Source organism: Pseudophryne corroboree, chromosome 6, assembly GCF_028390025.1.
Source record: "Pseudophryne corroboree isolate aPseCor3 chromosome 6, aPseCor3.hap2, whole genome shotgun sequence".
In the NCBI taxonomy this organism is placed as follows: domain Eukaryota; kingdom Metazoa; phylum Chordata; class Amphibia; order Anura; family Myobatrachidae; genus Pseudophryne; species Pseudophryne corroboree.
The window spans coordinates 16,081,526-16,106,338 of record NC_086449.1 but is presented as its reverse complement, the minus strand read 5'-3'; the positions used below and the strand labels follow the sequence as shown (position 1 = coordinate 16,106,338).

Here is a 24,813-nt window from a genome sequence, read left to right as displayed (position 1 = left end):
AGATGGCACTATTACCACATATTTAAATAACCTTCATTCAGTCACATTAATTAAAAACCAAAAGAAATGCCTGGTGCTCGACACATATTTAAACAACCTTCAGGCAGTCATATTAATTAAAAACCAAAATAAATGACTGTTGCTCATGTGATCAACTAGCCTGCGCATTTTATCATACACAAAATTAATTAATTTAATCAATACTAACCGGCTCCCAATGGTACTTACTAACAATACTAAGCGGCTCCCAATGGTACTTACTAAATACCAATTGTAGATTAAAGTGCAAAAATGGAATATGAAATGTTAGGAAGCACTTCCTAACATTTTATACAACTTGTTTGCACTTTACTCACATTAATTCACAGCTATTTTTGTAAAATAAAAATGTCGGTGCATTCCCAAAATGAACCACTAGATGGCGCTATTACCACATATTTAAACAACCTTCAGTGAGTGACAATTATACTTATTTCACAGCCATATTTGTAAAATAAAAAAAATAAAAATATAGCATGCTAGATCCATAATGATAATAATAATAAATAATAATAATAATAATAAAAATAATAACACTTACCATAATGTCTTCACGTGTGTATAGTGATGCAAGTTCGTTTGAAATTCCTTCTCAGTGCTCTGTCCCACTTCAGTGCTGTGTCCTATTCTTATAGCCATGGCTGTGAGCCATATGGCCCCCACCAACCTATGGTATGCCGTCCCACATTTCCAAGATGCTGGGGCGGGGTTTTTAAACATATTATCTTTGGTTTATACATTAGTAAATGTAATCATGCTTTTCAGTTACAATAAAGATATAATCTGTTAGCGGTACCTTACATGTCATACTCAGCGCTTCAAAAACATACCAAATACTTATATATACATATATATATATATACAGAAAAAACAATTCCTGAGTGCTCTAAAGTTCTTGTATAGATTGAATGGCTGTCCTTTCAAATTTAGAATAAAATTATTTAATAACAAAAATAAATCATAAAAAGCCCATAAAATTATTTAATAACAAAATTAATTCATAAAAAGCATTATACAGAAGTTCTTATGAACTAATGTACATGAATACAAATTATTTTATGATTCCATAAATATCCATGTGTGTATAATGTGTACATGTAACATAAATGCATTCTGTGCTTAGATTTAGGACTCATCACCATGATATCTCATTATGATATCTAATTAATCCAAAATACGGAAAAATCCGATTTGAGTCAACACATAAACCTGTAGGTGGCGCTAATGTTCTTCTAGAGAGATAACAAGCTGCTTTAATAAACAGGTGTCATCATTACAAGCTTTGTATTCTGTAGTACTAAGACTTTTGAATTTGTTTTGTCATGGTAGTCCGTAGATCTGTGGATTTTTAAAATGTGCTGTCATCATTTATCACTCATGGCCATTAAAATCAATATGTTTTTAAATTAGTGCCATGTGTGATGCTTCCGTACATCTAAGAAAATGGACATGGCCATTAGTCATTATGCCTTTTAAAACTGCACCATGTGTACCAAGCGTGATGTTTAAATTGTTGGAATGTGTGAACTATAACAAAGTAATGCTTGAAAGTGTACAGACTAGTCAAAATAGTGAATTTTTTAATCACAATCTGGTTTGTGATCTTTATTGCGCATTCTGCGCCTGGTGTTGCGTGACACTCTGCGACTGGTGTTACGCGACAATTTTTAATACGGTTTAATATCGAACACTATAAATTTATATAAAATTTAATATCAAATTTTATATTAAAGCGATATAAAACACTATCACTTAATATTAAAGGGGGTGGAGCCTAGGAGCAAGGGGGTGTGCCACCTGTCAGTTTGACAGAAAGGTTGTCTTTATCTACTATAATGAAATGTGATGAATTATCTTTCAGTATTTGTCCACATTCAATGCAGAAGAACAATCTCACTTATGTACTCCTCCTGGGATTTCCAAATCTTCACCGCTGTAATATTTTATTGTTCTTGTTCTTGATCCTCATTTACTGTGTCACCATATGTGGTAATAGTATCATAATTGTATTAGTTTCAATAAGCAAAAATCTCCACTCTCCAATGTATTTCTTTATCACACAAGTGTCTGTACTAGATATTCTACTGATCACGGACATTGTACCTAACTTGCTGCACATTGTCCTATATAAAGGTGCCACCATGTCTCTTGCTGCCTGTATATCACAGTTGTATGTATTTGCTAATATAGAGACATCTGAATGTCTCATCCTAGCGGTGATGTCTTATGACCGATATCTGGCTATCTGTAACCCTCTGCGATACAATACTATCATCGACAAAGCATTTTGCATGAAATCTGTCATTGTGTCATGGTCACTAAGTTTCTTGTTGATGTTAAATAGTGAAATACATATTTACCAATTTGACTTCTGTGGGCCAAATGTAATTGACCATTTCTTCTGTGATTTTTCACCGGTTCTAGAGCTTTCTTGTTCAGATACGTCATTTCTTCTAATACAAGCACGTTTATTTGGTACTACTGTTGTAATCTGTCCATTCATAATAATCATTGTTTCTTATGTGTATATCATCACCACTATCCTAAACATCCGCTCTATCAGTAGGAGGCAGAAAGCCTTCTCCACCTGCAGCTCCCATCTGACTGTTGTGTGTATATTTTTTGGAAGTCTCCTTTCTATATATCTGGTTCCAGCCAAGGGACAGTTATCAGCTACCAACAAGATACTATCGCTGCTTTACACTGTGGTGACACCACTGATAAACCCATTTATATACAGCCTGAGGAATAAAGACTTCAAGGAAGCTTTGGAAAAATGTAAAAGAAAAATATTATAACTTAAATATAAATGTAACTTATTAATGTTAATAGACACAATATTATTTTACACATTAAACTGTATATGTGTAACTGAAATGAACATTTGAAAATATGTGCTTTGTGGATAAACTGTCATGAAAAATACAAATGTGTCCTCATGCTACTGTCACACCAAAAAGTTTGTTTCTGCTCGCTAGGTCCCATACAATAGAAGAAAAGGAAAATTATTTGTTTCATTTATCTAATTTGTTAGGTGCTGCGGAACCCTTGTTGCACCATATAAATAAACAATGATAATAATAATATAATAATAATAAGAAGAAGTATATTTGAAAAGTGTATATAATAGCTAAAATACACGGCGTTGCCTGGGTGTAAATTTTTCAGTCATTAATGAGTTTGATGTAACTGACAAAATATTAAAAATAATTAGTAAATGAGTAGCTCTTCTGGCACACTCATGAGGTGGCTGCCCATTTTAATTTTTCTTAATTTAATAAGAATATGTAATTCATTCAGATCTAGGATGTGTTATTTTGGTGTTCCCTTTATTTTTTTGAGCAGTGTATATATATATATATATATATATATATATATATATATATACACAGTATATATATATCTATATATATATATATTCAAAATAAAGAGGTTCTTTATTTCCTCATGCGCTAGCAATTAAATTATGTGGTATATTCCAAACACTCTAGTATTATTCCCAAATTATTTCATATATCTTAGGCAGCTTCACCCAAAAAAGCCCCTTGCCAATGTGGGCCTACAGAATTTAATACCAAAGGTTGTAATTGAGGAGCACTCTAATTTAGTAGATATTACTATTGTAGATATGAACTGAGGATACTTTAATATCACCTTATATATAATCACACCCAAAATTATAAAAAAAAAATACTTATTTTATTTATAAAATACAAGTAAAAGACTTTTCCAAGAGTTCATTTTCGCAAACATTCTCAAGAACGCATAAAAATGTCAATTGGTCAAGGTTTTTTTGTGTGTATACCCATTAACTTTTTAATAGTACAGTGTCAATACAACATTAAAAAAATATAACATCAAAAGTGTTTCACCGTTTTGACACTTTTGAAGTTATATTGACATTTTTAACCTTTCACCTTTTCATTTATTCCACACATTCTCTACCCTTCCTGGTTTTCAGACAGCGCTGGCAGCTGTGAGCAACGTATGCGGTTGCCTGGCAATGCACAACCCTGTGTGCAGGTGACATCATCCAACAGCGATGCCCATGTGATCTGTCAACCCACGCTCCCAGTCCCGGCGCTGCCTGTCGGAATGGATAGAGAGTATGAACACTTGGGGATACAAGATTAGCCCAGCACTGTGTTTCTTTATGTATGTAATTCCTGATGACGGGACTACGTGTCCAGAAATTTTTATGTAAACCAGCTTTATAATTAAAACTGCAGTACCGTGTGTCTTTCTCCCTGGCTGGGAGTTAGCTTCTTATGGTCAATAATTTCTCACAAGGGCACGCAGGTACTTCATCTGTTTTAGGTAGTGCCGATCCACTGCTGCTATCTAAATTGGTGGACTCCTGCTGGTACCATCTACAGGGATAAGGCACCCCTTCTATTTCTCATCGGAATTTTGCACATATAACTTCTTTGTTCACGTTTCATTTTTATTTTTTCACATCACTGCTGTGTGCAATGAGCAAACAAATAGCTACAGCATCTATGTCATCAGTGACTGCAGATGGTACGGATTTTGCTAGTTTGGTGTTATCAGTATGTGAAACATTATCCTTTACTGATGATGAGGCTGCTAATATCCTCTTTGAAGAAGTTGACAGCCAGGATGTTACAGCAAAGATGTTTACCATACCTTATTGCAACTACGCAAAAGAGAAATTTATTACACCTTACACGGCCAATCCTTATCAGACTACTTTCCCCGCAAGCTGATTCCCAGAGGGTTCTGGGTGCACAATTCGCCTACCATAGGTAGGACTAGCCCAGATTTCTACCACAGATGGATTGCCATCCTGAACAAATGTAGCCTTGATCTTACGCTCCTCGTGATTGAGGAAGCGGGTAATGAGCTTAGACACACAAAGTCTGAAAGCATTTGAAGTGAATGTTACAGTGATGAGTGACCCAGAATATGACAACTTGTTGACAAAGCTACAAACTCAACTGGATTCTTATAAAATAGATTTACAGAAGTTTAGGGAAAAAAAACTACAGACTGTCCAACAAGATTACAAAACTAATAATGTTTACAGATGTTTGACCGTCACTGAACCTGCCAACTATTTTCAGCAATGCTTCAGGAACCATTGGAGAGCGCGAAGGAACAGAAAAGTAACATCACAAGGGTCATCACAGAGTGACAGCGATCTCGTTGGCATGGAGTCTTATGAATCCACCACTAGTCACAGACGACTGTTAGGGATAACCACCCATCGTGCTGCAGGATCAAAAACTCTGGGACCCGCCGTGGCGGCCAAAACCAAAGAAACTGGAAAGCAGACAGCCCAAAAGAAAATTTGCTCTTCAATTCATCCAGGCGTCCTCTTACTGATAATGAGGAATATTTGTTAAATCATGGCTTATCTTTTGTACCAACAGTTCTTCATAACAGCTTTAACTGGCAAATTGATTTACAACGCTTCAATAGAAAACTCTGGCTCAAAGAATTTTTTTTATGAAAAACCATCCGCTCTAGCAACAGATCCCATTTCTAAGTTTGTTCAAACATGTTCAAAATCTCATTTTCACCCTCAGTCTACTAACTCTAGCATTAAAACATTTACCAGACTGCTCGACGATTCCATGTCTCGCTATATAGCTGTTCCACCAAAGAGTCATTCTAATCTATCTAAGGCTAATGGAATGCTTTGAAAATGCTCAAAGATAACAGGAGCATCACCATTAGACCAGCTGAAAAAGGCGTCGGCATTGTCATACAAAATGTGGAGGATTAGCGCAGAGCGACACTACATAAATCATCTGACCAATCAGTATATAAAAAACTGACATTTGATCCCACAGCAAAATTTAAGAAGGAATTAGATCATATTTTGAAAGAATTGTTCAAGTGTCATCTTATTGATCAAAATTTACTATCGGCGCTTACGCAATCAAAACCTATTACACCAATATTGTATGCCCTCCCTAAGATCCACAAATGATTAACGGATCTTACTGGTCGTCCCATTGTTTCATTCCATGGAAACTTATACCAATCTATATCCCAGTTTCTTGACATGCTGTTGCAGTCACGTATTGTGAAGCGCCCTTCCAATCTGAAAGATATGACCCTTTTTTAATTTATTACTAGACATTTTCACTGTTCCCGGTGATATGATTATGTGTGTGATGGACGTCGAAAGCCTATATACATCCGTTCCACATTCTGATGGGCTAAGTGCTAAGGAGGAGTTAATCAGAGATCATATAGATAATTTGAACCTCAATGTTGGATTGTTCCTACAATAGTTAAATTGAATTCCCACTTGGAACCATTTCTCTTTTGATAGCAATATTTATTTACAACAGTCTGGGTGTGCCATGGGATCAGCCGTGGCACCATCTTACAACAACGTTTTTATGTTTAAATAAAAAGAGCTCATGTTCTTTTCTGGTCATCATCAACATCACATCAAGTTGTTTTACAGATACCTGTTCATGTTGTGGACAGGTGGGCATGATACTTTTATCACATTGATTCAAGAGATCAATTCACTTAACAATCACATTAAATTTACTTATAAGTGGAGTTTTGACATAATTTCTTTCTTGGATGTTGAAATACGAATAATTAATGGTCAATTTTCCACATCCATTTACAATAAAGAAATGGACCAAGACACTTTGCTTTTGGCAAGTAGTCATCCTCCTCCTCCTCACAAATGCTGCGGGTTGCTCATATTTGCACTTATAGGAGTGAATTGCAATGCAAATTGGATAAAAAAATCAACAAATTTCGAGACTGGGGCTACAATCTGCAGAGATTTTTCCACACCAAAGCGCAAGTAATGGCACTTGATAGAAATGATCTCTTTCATTCATAAACCAAGAAAACTAAAACTGCAGTTCTTCCATGGACCACTACATTTGATATTGCCAGTGCACTTATACCAAAAGCTAGCAAAGCTTTTGGCCCATTGTGCATTCTGACACAACATTACCTAGATTCAGAGATGTATGCCCCATGGCTGACTGTAGAAGGGGCCAAAACTTGCGGATCTGGTTCACATGGACATATCTGATAAAAAAAATTGTCCAATAAAATAACTAGTTGTTATAAATGCCCTAAGTGCGAGACCTGCAAATTCTTATTAACTGGCTCTGCTTTTCGTCATCCTCATAATGACTGTTCCTACAAGATCACACATGCTCTTCATGCCATTCCCAGTTTGTCATATACATAATTATATGCCCATGCAAGTTATATTATATAGGAGTGACTATAAAAAAATGTAACACTGGAAAGCCTGAAGGGGTCATTTTGACCCCTTAGCAATAAAAAAACTTGTTGCCTTTCAGCAATTTGGTTTCCTGCTAATCTGATTTTTTGTGACATTTTTCATAATTAAATGTCACAAACAATCCACCAAAATTTTGTTTGTGTAGGGTCAATATTTGGGAAAATATTTCAAGGTATACCAGGTAAGACTGAAGAGGTCAAAATGACCCCTGAGTTTTTTTGTGTATAAATTAGTTTAAAATGATGTATGCGCGCCCACTGAAGTTATAGGCTAAAAAGTTAAAATATTTTCAAGAGTTATATTGAATTGATAAGGTTCTTTTTTCCTTTTCAGCAGTTGCGAAGTGAGGGTCTGTGAGTCCTAACTTGAAGTTCCATGTATTCTCAGTGTGATAAGTGAAAATGTCCAGGTTCCATGGTTTGACAGATGAGCAAATAATAAAATGTCTTCAAAATATAGATGAAGAAGACTCAGTAGGAGAAGATGAGGCAGAAGTACAAGCAGAGTTGGAAACTAAAGATAGTCTGATTCAGAGCGCGATGTTTCATACATATGTGAGGAATCTGAAGCGAGCAAAATTATGAGACTGACACTGATGACAATGAGTCCAGAACAGATCAAGCAGGTACTAGCCCACCTCTACCTCAGGGTAGGGGTCGAGGGAGAGATAGAGCTCAGTCACAAATACTACAAGCACCTACAGCTTGCTTTCAAGGAATAGGTCATGGTAGAAAGTCATATGTGCCACCTGCAGTTGGGGAGAAGTACACTGCACTTGACAAAACAGAATGGGATGTTATTGGGATTGGACATGCTACAGGAAGATTATCTCAACAAAATGTTCTGCGAGAAAATCCTTGTCCGACTCCTTATTCCAAACGAATAATTTCAGATTACAGTTTGGCTAGTGTGTGGCGCTTATTGATAGATGAACCAATGCTGCCTCATATAAAGAATTGTGCAGAGACAGAAGCAGGAAGACACCTGAATAATAATACTTGAACTATTTATTTGGAAGAATTGGATGCATTTATTGCTCTTCTGTATGGCTGTCTGTCTGGCCTGTCAGACTGAATTTATATTAATTACAGACGTAAATTGCAGTGAATATAAATTTTCAAATTCAATAGGTCTTAGTAGAAATTAAAAGTTCAAGTGGTATACAAAAACCTAACTTGTTCTGAATAAAAATTGTATTAATAATTTAGTGTTTTATGACAAGGGTCCAGTCATTCTAGTAAGTAAAATTTGTCAGTCTTTCTAGTATTAAAGAGCATATGGTGCTCCACCATTCAGCCATTAAGGCAGCATTGTGTGGAAAACCAATAGACCAACCAGTTGCGGTGCATTTTAAAGATCAGAAACATTCACTTTCATCACTCACCTATATGATTATTGACCACATCCCTTATTCAAAAAGAAGCAGTGATCGTATGAAAGCTCTATTATGGATGGAAGCATCCTGGATCTTCCGACTTCATACTGTTACTTCCTATGGTCTTAATGACCGTATTGCGTGGAACTCGTTAATTTAAAGATATGCTTAACGTTGAGATTTAGTTTCTGCCTTAATATTTTTTTAGTATTGAATTTTTAACTTTGCGATATGGTTTCATATGTTTATTCATATATTTAGTACTCTCAGTCTCTTAGTGATCTATTTGCCTTAGTGGACATTATTGTTTTGTGGACGTTTTGCTCATTATTTATTGTTTCACCTTTTCATTTATTTCATACATTCTATCCCATTCCTGGTTTTCAGTCAGCGCTGGCAGCAATGAGCAGCGTATGCCTTTGCCTGGCAACGGACAGCCCCGTGTACAGGTGACATCATCCGGCAGTGATGCCCATGTGATCTGGCCATCCATGCTCCCGGTCCTGGCACTGCCTGTTGGTATGGATAGAGAGTATGAACACTTGGAGATATGGGTGGTCTTCAGTATGCTGAATGTCGGGATCCCAACACACAGTATACTGGCGCCGGGATCCCGACACCTGGCATACCGACAGCTATTCTCCCTCGTGGGGGTTCATGACCCCCCTGGAGGGAGAATAAATAGTGTTGCACGTGTTACCATGCGTGCCACCATGCCCGCAGGGTGGTGAGTGCAACGAGCTCGCAAAGGGATCCTTTGCCCTCGCCACACTGTTGGTATGCCGGCGGTCGGGCTCCCAGCACCGGTATGCTGGTATCCGGGAGCCCGGACGCCGGCATACCATACTACACCCGGAGATATAAGGTAAGCCCAGCACTGTGTTTCTTTATGTATGTAATTCCTGACGAAGGGACTACGGGCCCCGAAATATTGAATTAAACTAGCTTTATACTTAAAACCTGCAAAGCCGTTTGTCTTTCTCCCTGGCATGGAGTTAGCTTCTATTGGTGTGTACATATATATCACAGATAAAAGAAGTTCCTTAATGTGCTCTTATTGAAAAATTATAAAATTATATTGTAGGGTGCACATTGAATGTCAGGAAAAAGACTATAGGGAGACCACTAATAATAGTATTTAAATAGTTAATTCACAGTATAAATATATATTTTTTTTTAAATATTCAAAGAGCACTCATAATAGTAAGGTGCACAGTGTATGTCAGTAAAAATACTCTAGTGAGACCACTAATAATAGCAATTATCACAGTTAAATTATAGAATAAATATAAAATAAAATAAAATATGAAAATTTTTAATTAGCATTTAAAATAGTTATTTTTCATTTATAAAATTAATATAAATAAAATAAAGTATTAGAGGTTACATTGCTGAGGCAATGAATAATCATTCCTTAGTGATGGTCTACTTGTTCATATTAGTAATAGAATTTCCTTTTCTCTGTAATGCATAATAATTACTATAATTAATAGAGAAATGTTGTTATTGTTAAATCAATATAGATACAAAATATCATTCATGAGATTTCTACTTGGTAAGTTATTAATATAATATAAATAAAAATATAAACGATGTCATTAATTAGAGGTACATGTAAATACGGCCACTACAGCAAATATATATATTTTCAAGGAATGTGGACCATTAGTGCCTGTAAATGTGAATATTTTATAGTTTTGTAACAAATGCACAGTATTACTATGACAACAGCTTTTTTTGTTTACAGCAGCACATGGGTGGCTGGTCTTGGAGTAGAGACCAGCCACCACATACAGATCAGTGGAGGGAGGCAGGCGGTCCTTGTCCACAGCAGCAGTACATGGGTGGCTGGTCTTGGAGCAGGGACCAGCCAGCATATACAGTTCAGTGGATGGAGGAGGACAGGCCTGGTCCACAGCAGCACGTGGGTGGCTGGTCCTGGAGCAAGTGGAGGAGGCAAGGCACAGCAGATTGGGTGATCCACTTCTCTCCTCCATCCATACTGCAGGCCCGCTGCCCTAGAGCTGGGACAGCTTTGGCAGGCAGGTGAGGATGAGTGGCAGCTCTGAGAGGCGGACTCGGGAGGCACAGCTTCAATGAGTGCTCCAAGGAGAGCCAGGCTTCTTTGTCACAGCTCCACCCTGGGTCCACCTCTCACAGCTCCGTGTTCTTCGGCTTCACTGACAGGCTCTTGTATCGCAGCTGCTGTCTGGGACTGTCCCCAGGTCTCTCTCAGTGCCCTCTAAATCCTGTGCCTGGGTCACATTCCTGCCTAGCCCCCCCCCCCCCCACCCCCCCCCCCCCTAGTTACGGCCATGCATACAGATATATAGGACTGCTGCTGGTAAGATAATTTATTATAGATAAAAATCCAATTGAAACTAATTTATAGATTCTAAAGTTAGAATATTCAGTAACACACTGAAGTTTTAATAAGAAAAATAAAATCTGATTGCAATCAAAAGCTGTTTTGACACTAATGAAATCGCTCAGTAAGTAATTTAATTTAGTTTTAACCTCATTATTAAAAGTTCTGGAAAATTAAACTAAACAAATCGAATAAATGTCTTTTACAAATTACAAAACGACTACTACATTTTTTGACCAGAGTAAGGATGTTTAAACTCGTTTTGTAGAAGTCGTTTGATTTATTGCATACGTTGTCCTTTTGATATGTATTACATTGGTAAGACAACCTGCCAGTTCAAGGAACGTATGACACAGCACGGGAGTGCCATCAAACAATCCCTTGAGGGTAAAACAATTGACCAACCTGTTGCAAAACATTTTAAACTTTTCAAACATAATTTATCCTCTTTGTGGTATAAGATATTAGAACAGGTCCCGTTTTCTAAATGGGGAGGTGATAGAGCTAAAATACTTCTACACGAGGAGGCCCATTGGATTCACAATTTGAATATGGTGGTTCCACACGGTCTCGATGAAACACTTTCTCTCACCTGTTTTTTATGAGACAATTAAATTTGCAATAGCTTTCAGAGGTTAAATCTGTTATTAACATATGCTGTTTTGATTAACCTGTATATGTATTTGTTTCTTTGTAAGGTTTTTACAGAATGCTCTGATATAGCTTTAAAACACAATATGCCTCCTTTATTGTTTTATTTATTAAATTAGCCAGTATGCGCCAGTGACAGGGCTTCATGGCCCGCAGTTGATGACGTATCCGGAAACAGGTACACGGGGCTCCATAAATGATTGCAGAGGTGGTGTTTTTTGTCATTGTATAAAGGTAAGATGTTGGTCTTGCTGCATTGTTGCTTCTGAAGATGGTTAATGAAACTGAAACATTAAGCTTAAAGAATGGGGTGGTCTCATTTCTTTACTTGTAAGTTCTGGAAGTGCCGCCTTTTATCTTTGATATATAGCATACACGGCTTGGGAAGGCACATTGCATGCTGAGTATCTACATTGTATATATATGTATATATATATATATATATATATATAAATAATTATAAGTACCTAACTAGCTAACTAGCCTATTTCCAGTCAGTAGAGGTTTGTGTCTCAATTATCAGAGCTGAACCTGTCACTTGAACTAAACTTGCTGAACCTCTCAGAGAGCAATATGAGTGTTATGCACACCAGTGCCTGCAGGAATGTACTGGTGTCAGAACTGTTATGCACTCCACTGCCTGCAGGAATGTACTGGTGTCTGAACGGATAGGTATGCAAAACAAATGAACTCACAGTCAGACTGGGGAATATGACATTACGTACACAGAAGGTGATAGGGTAACAAAATACACACAAAGTGAACAGAGAAGCCCAGAGGCTAAGGAACTGGGTGTCTCCCTAGTATTAGTAATGCTCAGATGGGAAAAGCAAGATGTTGTGTTTTAATACGTAGAGAACCCGAAATGCTGTTGCTAAGGGCAACAGCAAGACCCTAAAGGGTTACCAACGGGTGTGGCAGTATACTCCTTGGTCAGAGATGGAATGATAGACACAAGGAGAGTCTCCACAATCCTAATTCTCACTTGCAGTGCACAGGTTCAGCTTACTGCCACTAAGCTGACACCTGAACACCTTGCACAGTGAGACAGAATTTAATCAAGCAAGTCTTAGAATACAGCCGCAAACTTGCTAAGTTCACAGACTAGTAAAAGAACCCCAGCAAGCTAAACGACTGACTCCAGTCTTACTGCTAGGTCTGGATTGGCAGAGTGTAGTACCAAATCCCCAGGCCTATTTGCAGTAAGCAACAACAAATACAAAGCTACACAGTACTGGCTAACTTTCAGGAACTGACTAACCAACAAAGATTCAGCAGCATCTACTTAACCAGAGAAGAGGCCTTGTAAAGCAGGTGCTGTCCACGCCCCACTCAGACCCCACTGACTGTGAGCACAAAAACCAGCACCGGATCCCCTGCCGTGCACAGAGCCTGTAATCACTGCACAGCAAAAGACCTGAACCGGAATATCAGCTGCGCTCAGGTTAGCACTTGTCTCCCGGTTGCCATGACGACGTGGCAGCACAGGGCAGGAGACCCTAACAGTACCCCCCCTCTGATGAGGGGTCAAAGAACCCCTACCACCGGGTTTATCGGGGAACTGCCAGAAGAAAGAGCGTATCAGTCTGGGGGCATGAAGAAAACAACTGCGCACCCACGACTGCTCCTCCGGGCCATACCCCTTCCAGTGCACCAAAAATGACAGCCGACCCCGAACCATCTTGGAGTCAAGAATCCTTTCAACAACAAACTCCCTCTGGCCACGTATCAGAAGAGGGGAAGGTCTTCCACTGGAAGAAGGATTACTAATCGCCCGTTTTAAAAGGGAACAATGAAATGTTTTATTGATACCCAAAGAACGGGGCAGATCTAACTGAAATGCCACCGGATTGATAACCCTGGTGATCTTATAAGGGCCGATGAACCGGGGCCTAACTTATGAGATGGCTGTCTCAACTTCAAATTCTTGGTAGACAACCAGACGAAGTCTCCTAATTTGAAGCTGCAGGGTCTTTTCCGCTTATCAAAAACCATTTTGGTCACTAATGACACAGACACAAGGGCTTTCTTCACTTTCCGCCAAATACCTCTAAGGACCGAAAACACAGAGGAACCACCAGGCATGGAGTCCAGGGGGTCAAAAGAATTGGCCTTAGGATGATGCCCATACACACAAAGGAAGGGAGAAATCCCTGTAGCAGAGTGAGCCGCGTTGTTACAGGCAGACTCCGCCATGGACAGATGAGCAACCCAGTCAGTCTGACACTTGGAGACATAACACCTGAGGAACTGCTCCAAGGACTGGTTCACCCTTTCAGTCTGCCCATTAGACTGCGGATGGTAGCCTGACGACAAGCTGACAGAAATCTGGAGATCGAAACAAAATGCCCTCCAGAATTTGGCCACAAACTGGGATCCGCGGTCAGAGACCACATCAAGTGGCAACCCGTGGAGACGCACAACATGCAGCATAAATAATTCAGACAGGCGTCTGGCCGATGGCAGCCCAACCAGTGGAACGAAGTGCGCCATCTTCGAAAACCTGTCAACGACAACACAGATGGCTGTCATCCCCGAGGATTTGGGCAAGTCCACCACAAAATCCATTGAAATGTGGGTCCATGGCTTAGATGGGATAGAGAGTGGATGTAATGGGCCAACAGGAACCCCTCTAGGAGTCTTATTTCGGGCACAGATGTCACATGCCCGAACCCACTGATCCACATCCTTAGCCACCGAGGGCCACCACACCGCCCTAGATAGCTACTCCCGAGTTCTGGCAATACCCGGGTGACCTGCCGACTTCTTGGCATGGAATTCCAGGAACACTCGCTGTCTTAACCTAGGAGGCACAAACAAAAGACCTACCGGAAGGTCTGGAGTAGCCTGCTCCTGTGCTCTAAGGACTAATGATAAGAGGTCCTGGGTAATGCCCACTTTAATACATGATAGGGACACAATGGGCAACGGCTCCTCGGTGGTCTCCTGGATTGGAGCAAAACTCTGCGAGAGCGCATCAGCCTTGATGTTTTTTGACCCAGGGCAATATGTTATCAAAAAATTAAAGCGAGCAAAAAACAAAGCCCATCGTGCTTGCCTAGCATTGAGACGCTTCGCTGACTCTAAATATGCCAGATTCTTATGGTCGGTGAGAATTGAGACCACAAACTTAGCCCCCTCAAGCCAGTGTCTCCACTCCTCGAGTGCATCCTTAATAGCCAACAATTCCCGGTTACCCACGTCATAATTCCACTCGGCAGGCGAAAATTTACGGGAAAAGTAAGCACAGGGATGAAGGCGATTATCAGACACTCCCATCTGAGAAAGCACTGGCCCTCATTCCGAGTCGTTCGCTCGGTATTTTTCATCGCATCGCAGTGAAAATCCGCTTAGTACGCATGCGCAATATTCGCACTGCGACTGCGCCAAGTATTTTTACAATGAAGTTAGTATTTTTACTCACGGCTTTTTCATCGCTCCGGCGATCGTAGTGTGATTGACAGGAAATGGGTGTTACTGGGCGGAAACACAGCGTTTTAGGGGCGTGCGGATAAAAACGCTACCGTTTCCAGAAAAAACGCAGGAGTGGCCGGAGAAACGGGGGAGTGTCTGGGCGAACGCTGGGTGTGTTTGTGACATCAAACCTGGAACGACATGCACTGAACTGATCGCAGATGCAGAGTAAGTCGGAAGCTACTCTGAAACTGCTAAGTAGTTTGTAATCGCAATATTGCGAATACATCGTTCGCAATTTTAAGAAGCTAAGATTCACTCCCAGTAGGCGGCGGCTCAGCGTGTGTAACTCTGCTAAAATCGCCTTGCGACCGATCAACTCGGAATGAGCGCCACTGCCCCAATACCCATCTCAGAGGCATCCACCTCCACCACAAAAGGACGCTCTGGATCTGGGTGTCGCAGCACCTTGGCCGATACAAATGCCCTTTTGAGACGGGCAAAAGACGCTTTAGCCTCACAAGACCAGTGAGCAACATCCGCCCCTTTCTTAGTGAGTGCCACCAAGGGCGCCACTATAGACGAAAATCCAGCGATAAATTGTCTATAAAAATTCGCAAAGCCCAGGAAACGCTGAAGCGCCTTCAAACTAGTGGTCTGCACCCAATCCAGGACTGCCTGTACCTTGGAACCCTCCATTTGGAAACCTTCTGGGGAGATAATATATCCTAGAAATGCGATTTGCTGAACTTCAAATTCGCACTTCTCCAGCTTCGCCCCAAGCCGGTGGTCTCTGAGTTTCTGGAGGACTAAGCGTACATGCTTCCGATGTTCCTCCAGGGAATGGGAGAAGATTAGGATGTCATCTAAGTATACAACTTAGAATCTATCCAAATATTCCCTGAGCACATCATTCATGAAATCCTGGAAGACTGCCGGGGCATTACAGAGCCCAAAAGGCATCACCAAATATTCATAATGCCCTGAGTGGGTATTAAAGGCAGTCTTCCATTCATCCCCCTCTCTTATTCGGATTAGATTGTACGCACCGCGTAGGTCAATCTTAGAAAAAATGGTGGCAGTACGATGCTGGTCAAACAAGACCGAAATGAGGGGCAGTGGGTATGAGTTTTTAATCGTGATACGGTTCAATTCCCTGAAGTCAATGCAGGGTCGCAACGAACAGTCCTTTTTACCCACGAAGAAGAACCCCGACCCAACTGGAGACTGTGAAGGTCTGATAAATCCCTTAGCCAAGTTCTCCTGAATGTACTCTGCCATAGCCTGAGTCTCAGGACATGACAGGGAGTACAACCTGCTCTTGGGAAGCTTAGCATTTGGCAACAAATCAATGGCACAGTCAGTCAAATAGGGGCGATGGGGATGTAGTACCTCTGCAACTTTTTTGGAGAACACGTCCGCAAAATCTGCATAACACCCTGGCAATCCTGGCCAACTTAGCTGCGAGAGCCTGACTGGAAGGCTCAAGCAACTCCTGAAACAATCAGTACCCCATACTAAGAATCTCCCCAGAGACCCAGTCAAATTGAGGATTGTGGGCCCTTAACCAGGGTAACCCCAACACCAATGGGGCAAAAGTAAAGACAGTCACATAAAAGGACAATTTTTCAGAGTGTGTGGCTCCAATAAACAAAGAAATATGGCTAGTGCAAGAGGTAATGTCTTGACAGTTTGACCGAGGATCTTCAAGGTCACCGGAATGATAAAAGTCTTCTTGGGAAATTCTGACTTCTGGCCTGACAGGATATTTCCCATCACCCTAAGGCCCTGAAGTTTTCCGGCTTTTCTGGGCATGATACTACCACATGACCTTTATTCCCACAGTACAAACACAACCCCTGCTGTCTTCTCCGCGTCTTCTCACGCGAGGAGAGGCGGGTAGCCCCAATCTGCATAGGCTCCTCGGAAAATTCCACAGAGTCTGAGGTTCCCTTGGGAAAGATGGAAACCTCAGTCTCCCTTTCAAGCCTACGCTCTCTCAGCCGTCTATCCACCCGGATGGATAACTGCATGAGCTGATCCAAGCTATCAGGCAAGGGATATTGTACCAGTTGGTTCTTTATCTGGTTAGAAAGACCTCTTCGGTACTGGTGTCTCAGGGCTGGGTCATTCCACTGGGTATCATGGACCAACCTCCGAAACTCTGTACAGTAAACCTCAACTGGCCATCGCCCTTGCTTAAGGATCGAAATCTGAGCCTCGGCTGAGGCCGTCTTGTCAGGGTCATCATACAACATGCCCAGTGCCGTAAAAAAAGCATCAACACTTTTAAGCGACGGACAGTCAGGCTGCAACCCATATGCCCAGACCTGTGGGTCTCCTTGTAGCAAGGAAATCACTATGCCCACCCGCTGAATCTCCGACCCTGAAGACTGAGGCCTAAGCCGGAAGTATAGCTTGCAGCTCTCCTTGAAACAAAAGAACTGCGAGCGATCTCCAGAAAAACGATCCGGGAGATTTACTTTCGGCTCCTTAACCCCTGAAGGTGCTGCTGCTGCGGTAGCTCCGCCAGCGGCCTGGGAGGTGTGCATTTTAATGGACAAATCATTAAATTGTCGAGTCAGGACCTGCTCCTGATCGACCACCTGTTGCAACGTATTTTGAGGGGTATGCTCCATATTCCCACAAAATTTCAACAGGAGTATTTGGCTGCTGAATATGTTATGCACACCAGTGCCTGCAGGAATGTACTGGTGTCAGAACTGTTATGCACTCCAGTGCCTGCAGGAATGTACTGGTGTCTGAACGGATAGTTATGCAAAACAAATGAACTCACAGACAGACTGGGGAATATGACATTACGTACACAGAAGGTGATAGGGTAACAAAATACACACAAAGTGAACAGAGAAGCCCAGAGGCTAAGGAACTGGGTGTCTCCCTAGTATTAGTAATGCTCAGATGGGAAAAGCAAGATGTTGTGTTTTAATACGTAGAGAACACGAAATGCTGTTACTAAGGGCAACAGCAAAACCCTAAAGGGTTACCAACGGGTGTGGCAGTAAACTCCTTGGTCAGAGATGGAATGATAGACACAAGGAGAGTCTCCACAATCCTATTTCTCACTTGCAGTGCACAGGTTCAGCTTACTGCCACTAAGCTGACACATGAACACCTTGCACAGTGAGACAGAATTTAGGCCGGCAAGTCTTAGAATACAGCCGCAAACTTGCTAAGTTCACAGAGTAGTAAAAGAACCCCAGCAAGCTAAACGACTGACTCCAGTCTTACTGCTAGGTCTGGATTGGCAGAGTGTAGTACCAAATCCCCAGGCCTATTTGCAGTAAGCAACAACAAATACAAAGCTACACAGTACTGGCTAACTTTCAGGAACTGACTAACCAACAAAGATTCAGCAGCATCTGCTTAACCTGAGAAGAGGCCTTATATAGCAAGTGCTGTCCACGCCCCACTCAGACCTCACAGACTGTGAGCACAAAAACCAGCACCGGATCCCCTGCCGTGCACAGAGCCTGTAACCACTGCACAGCAAAAGACCCGAACCGGAGTATCAGCTGCGCTCAGGTTACGCCGCTAGCACTTGTCTCCCGGTTGCCATGACGACGTGGCAGCACAGGGCAGGAGACCCTAACAGTGAGGAAATGAGAGATAGATTTTTTGACTCTTAAATACATTAAAGGAAAGTTTTATAGTCATTAGCTGCTTATCTGCTGTGTAAAGGGCACCGACATCTCCCAATGATCTTAAGTGTTGTGCATAAATCTTTACCGTTCTGCCTTAAAGGAGGAGCCTTAAGGAGTGTGAGAAGCTAAGCAATGAGACCTATTGCCATTTGGAATTGAGTCAGCCTATCCCTGCAAACCTTACATATATAACATACAGTGGGCGGGGCTTGGCCTGTCATCCCAGCATTTACAGCACTGAGCAGGGCAGCTTTAGAGGTGAGACAGGGCTGAGAAGCAGACAGATTATTTTCCTCAGTGCCAGCCATTTGACAGCATCAATCTGGGTAAGGCCCGTCCGGAGGTGCGGCCTGACAAAGATTGGCAGTTGCTGGTGGAGCATGTCCTGTTGTAAGTCTAATTGCTGATCTTCTCTGATAAAAATAACTAGATAACTTTAGGTACAGATCCGCCTGTACCTGGGTGCACCCACCCGGGTGTGCCTAATGCCAAGAGCATCTCCGTCTGGCCGGGTGCGCACGCCCATGATGGAGATGGGGCCCATTCATTAGAATGGGCAAATGTCCCAATCCGGGGTGTGCGCTCATCCGTGATGGAGACGCTGACAGAGATGGGCCCCATTCACTATTTTTTTTTATTTATTTATTACCAGTTATTTATATAGCGCACACATATTCTGCAGCGCTTTACAGACACTATTTACCCATTCACATTGATCCATGCTCCAGTGGAGCTTACAATCTATATTCCCTAACACATGTACATGAGCACACATTCATACTAGGGTTAATTTGTGGTGGGATCCAATTGACCTACCAGTATATTTTTGGATTGTGGGAGGAAACCGGAGTACCCAGAGGAAACTATTCAAGTACGGGAAGAATACACAAACTATGCACAGGAAGAGCCATGGTGGGAATTGAACCCATGACCTCAGTGCTGTGAGGCAGTAATGCTAACCACTACACCATCCATACTCCTCACTAGAATGGGAGAGCATTTCTGTGCATTCCCAGTGGGGCTAGGCCGACGGATTGACTAGTCATGCCGGGAGTGCACACCTGCGATGGAGCTACACTGGATGAGTGTGGCTCTATCTGTATAGATGAAGCCCTCCTCATCTATCCTTTTAATAGGATTATCTGAGCCAGGGCAGTCGGACTTAATCCCCTGCTGTAATGACTTAATCCCCTGCTGTATTGTTCTCTCTGTATTGTATTACAGCTGAGAACAATAGATGAAAGGCTTATGCTAATAAACCATGGTGCACCTAGGCACAGAGGAGAAGGCTGTTTATTGTTTTGGTGTGTTCTGAGGTGGTTTCATGGAGGGACACTTTGAGCCTATGGAATGTGAACCATGCCCGTCCTCCTCAGTCCCCCTGTCAGAATTGTGTCAGTCTGCCTCCATGCTTCATCAACCCGGTCCTGCTCTGTCAACTGATCTCAGTTCTGATGACAATGTTCCTGCAGCTCAGACCACAGGTAAACGAAAGTTAGGAAAAAAGTGCAGAAAAAGATTCACAGATGCTGTTCTAAAAAATGAAATAAGTTAGGGATGCAGCTAAAACATATACTCAAAATCATCCTAGGAGGGCAGAAAAAATGATTCAGAAAAAAAAACAGAACTTAACCGCGCAGCTGTAACTAAATACAATAAAAAAGGTGTCAGATTAAACTATTGCCTTGGACCATTAAAAATCAGGTTTCAAGTATGGCCCCCAAGTTTATTATGCCAGGGAGAAGATTGTCAATGTTGGACCCCAGTTGGCTTGTAGCTGGTGCCATTCTAAGAAGTGGAAGGAGGAGACTCATGGCATGTGCACTAGTAACAGCAATATCCAGATGCCCACCCTACATCAGTATCCTGAACCTCTGCACAGCCTCCTCACCCATCAGTACCCAGAGACCGAGCACTTTCTCTCTGCTATCCGGAAGTATAATGGGTGCTTCCAAATAACATCTTCTGGAGCAAATAAGGTGAATGAAGGTAATTTCATGACAATATCCAAGGTGCAGGGGCAGGTCTTTCACAGAATATGGAGCTTGATGCTGGCATCTATTAAATGTTCCTAAATACCAGCTCTTTTCATCTCTTTGTGATTATACTTGAAAATCCATAGCGAAGAGAGAGAGAGAGAGAGAGAGAGAGATAAAAGACCAAATTGCGCTACAATATTACAATATTTCAAGATTTTGGTGAAATCACAAGTGTCCTTATGAGAACTGGCTGCTATTACCAAAAAGTGCCTAGCCAGTAAGGACCAATAGAATCTGGATATATTATGGGGTTTGGGTGCGCCTATGCTTATAACCGATAGCTACCATGGATTTCTTTACCAGTTTTTATGTTCTTTAAACTCTTTTTTGAAGAACAGAGATTGCGATTGGAAAATTCAATCTAAGGTATAAACGCTAATAGTGCACTCATAGCTTAAAAAAATCACTTTTCACAGATGAAAAATGTATTAAAAGAAATCTTAAATCATATGTCACACATAAAACATGTCCTTCTTGACCTTTGTAGGCCTGATGGTATAAGGGACTCGTGGGCAACCCCAACCTGCTTTAGGTCACAAACAGTGAGTTATACCATTCGGGTCACGATGGTATCACCCAATGCATTTTATCACTTGTGACTTCCTCAGGTGTGTTTACTAAATGTGTTTGAGGATCTCCTCTAGCAAATACAATAGTCACCCAGTGGCTGGTTACAAAGGTAATTTAAAGTTCTCAAGCCTGGGAACCTTTTTCACAGATTTTAATTTTAATCAGTAGTAGATACAGTGCATGTGGTCCCAGTGCACATCAGGCTGCCTGACCTGCACTTGGACCACCTGCACTGTATCCACTACATACAGGCTTGGACTGGCCCACAGGGGTACAGGGGAAACCACTGGTGGGCCCTACTGCCTGGGGGCCCACCACCTCCTCTAGGGATCAGATTCCAGATTGTGCTATTACTAATCTAGTACATTATCTTGCATGCACTACAGTATTTACTGCATATATTTATCTAAGGAACCAACACTTGCAAAAATTGTTAGGTAAACCAATGTGGTGGCAGGCCACACCCCCTCTAGAGACTGGCCACGCCTCTAAACATGGGCCCCACCACTGCATTTCCACGGTGGGCCCTACATGCCCCAGTCTGACACTGACTACATAAGTAATGATGTAATTATGTCAACCCCCTTTTCATCCTCTTAGGGGAGGTTTATTAAAATTCTGATTACTTTGTTTTCTTACCATTTAGGCTTCAGTTGTTTCTAACGTGCAATGTAATCTTTTATTGAAGTATTGGAGATATATATGCTGAATGTTCAAGCTTTAATATTTGGAATATTTTTAGATTTTGTATGTGTATTTTTATACGCTTGTTGTATTATGCTTGTTGTTTGTTGTTGCTAGGTGATGGGAAATCACTGTTGTTGTCAGTGGATAGCACCAGGTTTTCCTGGCTCTGAGCATCTGACGTCATTCCCCTGTGCCCGACCAGGTGCGTGGTCCTGGAACCGGGAGGGAGTGCACACTGGGGGAAAAGGTACTTAAGGTAAGATGTGTAATATGTTGGTAACACCTGATGAGAATGTTAAATCATTGAAACATTGTGTTTGCCACGCTTGTGTCCAGAGTTATTATTGATCTAGCCTACGAGTGGCGCACTTTGGAATGTGTATGACGCCATCTTTTAGTTTATAAGGTCACTGGGAAAAGTATTGCTGCTGATGGGGAGTGCAGGTCACCTGGTATGCTATATATATATATATATATATATAAAAGAATTAAAATAAAAAAAATAATCACAAGGGTGAATACTCAGCAAGGGTGCACACAGTTATACGAATGAAAAGATATCATTTACTGGATTTTCAAACACAAACTTCATTGCTTCAGGGATACTAACACATTTTTTTTCATGAATGGCTATTTTTAAATGCATTACTTTTTTACTTTAGATGCTATATTTGACAACACTGGTGATTATATAACTTTATAACATCTGTTTACAGGCAGCACAGTTAAAAATAAAATGTTATAAAAAGAATTATATATGTGTAACATATTATTTTGACCATGAAAAGGTTAAAAAGGAACACTTGACACTGATTTAGACTGATAGAGTCAAAATATCCAACAGAGTACAACCAAGTGGCTATCTAGTACTTCAACATTTACCCCTGGCTGGGGATTCAATCAAGCCCTATAAAGAACATCTGTGAATAATAATCAGGAGATATACCGTTTGAATTGGTTATGAACTCTATTATGGACAATCATCTGATAATATAGCGCCCTCCAGTTTCCATTTTTTCCACATTCTTTTGTTCCCACTAAAAGGGTTCTACCGTGAGGTGCAGCTGTTTGAAGTGTGTGATAAGTGTTATTGTTGTTTTATATATATATATATATATATATATATATTTATTTATATATATTTTATATATATATATATATATCAAACATGTATATATTACATACATCAGAACATGTATGTTTATATGTACCTCTTATATCAGTATTGTTTGATCACCTCAAAGAAGCCAATATTTATTAAAAAATTGATCTGCTATATGCTTACAATTTAGTTTGTGTCAAGGATGAATGGAAAACAACATTTAATACTTAGGTGGACACTATGAATACCTGCCAGTGCCTTTTGGCCTATTCAATGTAACTGCTGTCTTTTAAGATCTGATAAATGATGTGTTACATGTATATCTTGAGAAATGTATGGTTGTCTATTTAGATGATATCTGCATTGATTTTAATTCTATTGATATGCATCTTGTTCATGTGAAGCAGATCTTGCATAAACTTTGTGATAATAATTTGTTTGCCCAACTTGAGAATTGTGAATTTGAGGTGTAAAAAGTATATTTTTTGGGGTAAGTTTGGGGGTGACCCAATAGTTTTTCCATGGATCCAAAGGTATTTTAGTCTTTCCAGGTAAGTTTTGTGATATAAGCCATGCACCATTTTAGTGGCCCTTTCTTTGTACACTCTATAATGTATTTACTGTATATCTTTCTGGAGAAATGGCCCCCAGAACAGGACACAGTATTCCAGATGAGGCTGTACCAATAACCTATACAGTGGCATTATTACTTCATTATTATTGCTTCTGATTCTTCTCCCTATGCTGCCAAGCATCTGACTAGCCTTCGTCATTGCTTTCTTGCATAGCTTACCTGCCTTTATGTCACCTGAAATAGTGACTCCTAGGTCCATTTCCTCCTCAGTAGTTTCCAGTATAGTGCCCTTGATGCTACACACAGCCTTTGGGTTTATGAAACCTAAGTGCATAATTTTGCATTTTTTTAGCATTAAACTGTACCATATCTGCCACATTCTTGGCCATTCCTCAAGTCTACCTAGATCATCAATCATATGTTTTACCCCCTCCAGGTGTGTTAACCTTGCTGCATACTGTACCTTTGTGTCATCTGCAAAAAAGTATACTTTTCCTTCAATACCATTTTCACCAACAAAGATATTAAAAAGTGCTGGTGCAAGTACAGATACCTGGGGTACTCCACTGGTAACATTTCCCTCCATAGATTGTACTCCATTTACTACAACTGTACAGTATTTTACTATCCTGCAACCAGGTTCTTATCCATTTAAGTGTTTAATAATCTACTCCTCCCTATTTTGAGTTTATGTAACAGTCTGTGATGTGGGATAGTGTCAAATGCCTTAATAAAGTCTACAGTAGATGTGCTACATCTATGCACCCTCCTCTATTCAGCTAATATTTTAGCCATGTAGTCAAAATATTCAATACAGTTTTTTTTTTTATGATTTCCCATTAGTAAACTCATGCTGTTTGGAATTCTATAAATTATATGGTTTAAGATATTCCACAATTCTTTCTTCTAATAGTGTTTCCATTAATTTCACTACTATTGATGTAAAATGTACTGGTCTGTACTTACTTGCCTCTTCCTTGCTTCCATTTTTGTGCATTGTCATTACATTTGTTCTTTCCTCCTTTGCCCTTGCAACTTAAATGTGGCCCCTTCTCCTCTCCCAGATGATCTGCT

The 24,813-nt window shown here is 40.7% G+C and overlaps 1 protein-coding gene across 1 annotated transcript; it reads left to right on the top strand.

Annotated features, from left to right (window-relative positions):
- The first annotated feature begins 1,916 nt into the window (after positions 1-1,916).
- Positions 1,917-2,837, top strand: LOC134934032 (olfactory receptor 11L1-like). The gene has a single exon (XM_063929551.1). The coding sequence runs from the start codon at positions 1,917-1,919 to the stop codon at positions 2,835-2,837; it is 921 nt and encodes a 306-aa protein (XP_063785621.1).
- Positions 2,838-24,813: the final 21,976 nt, after the last annotated feature.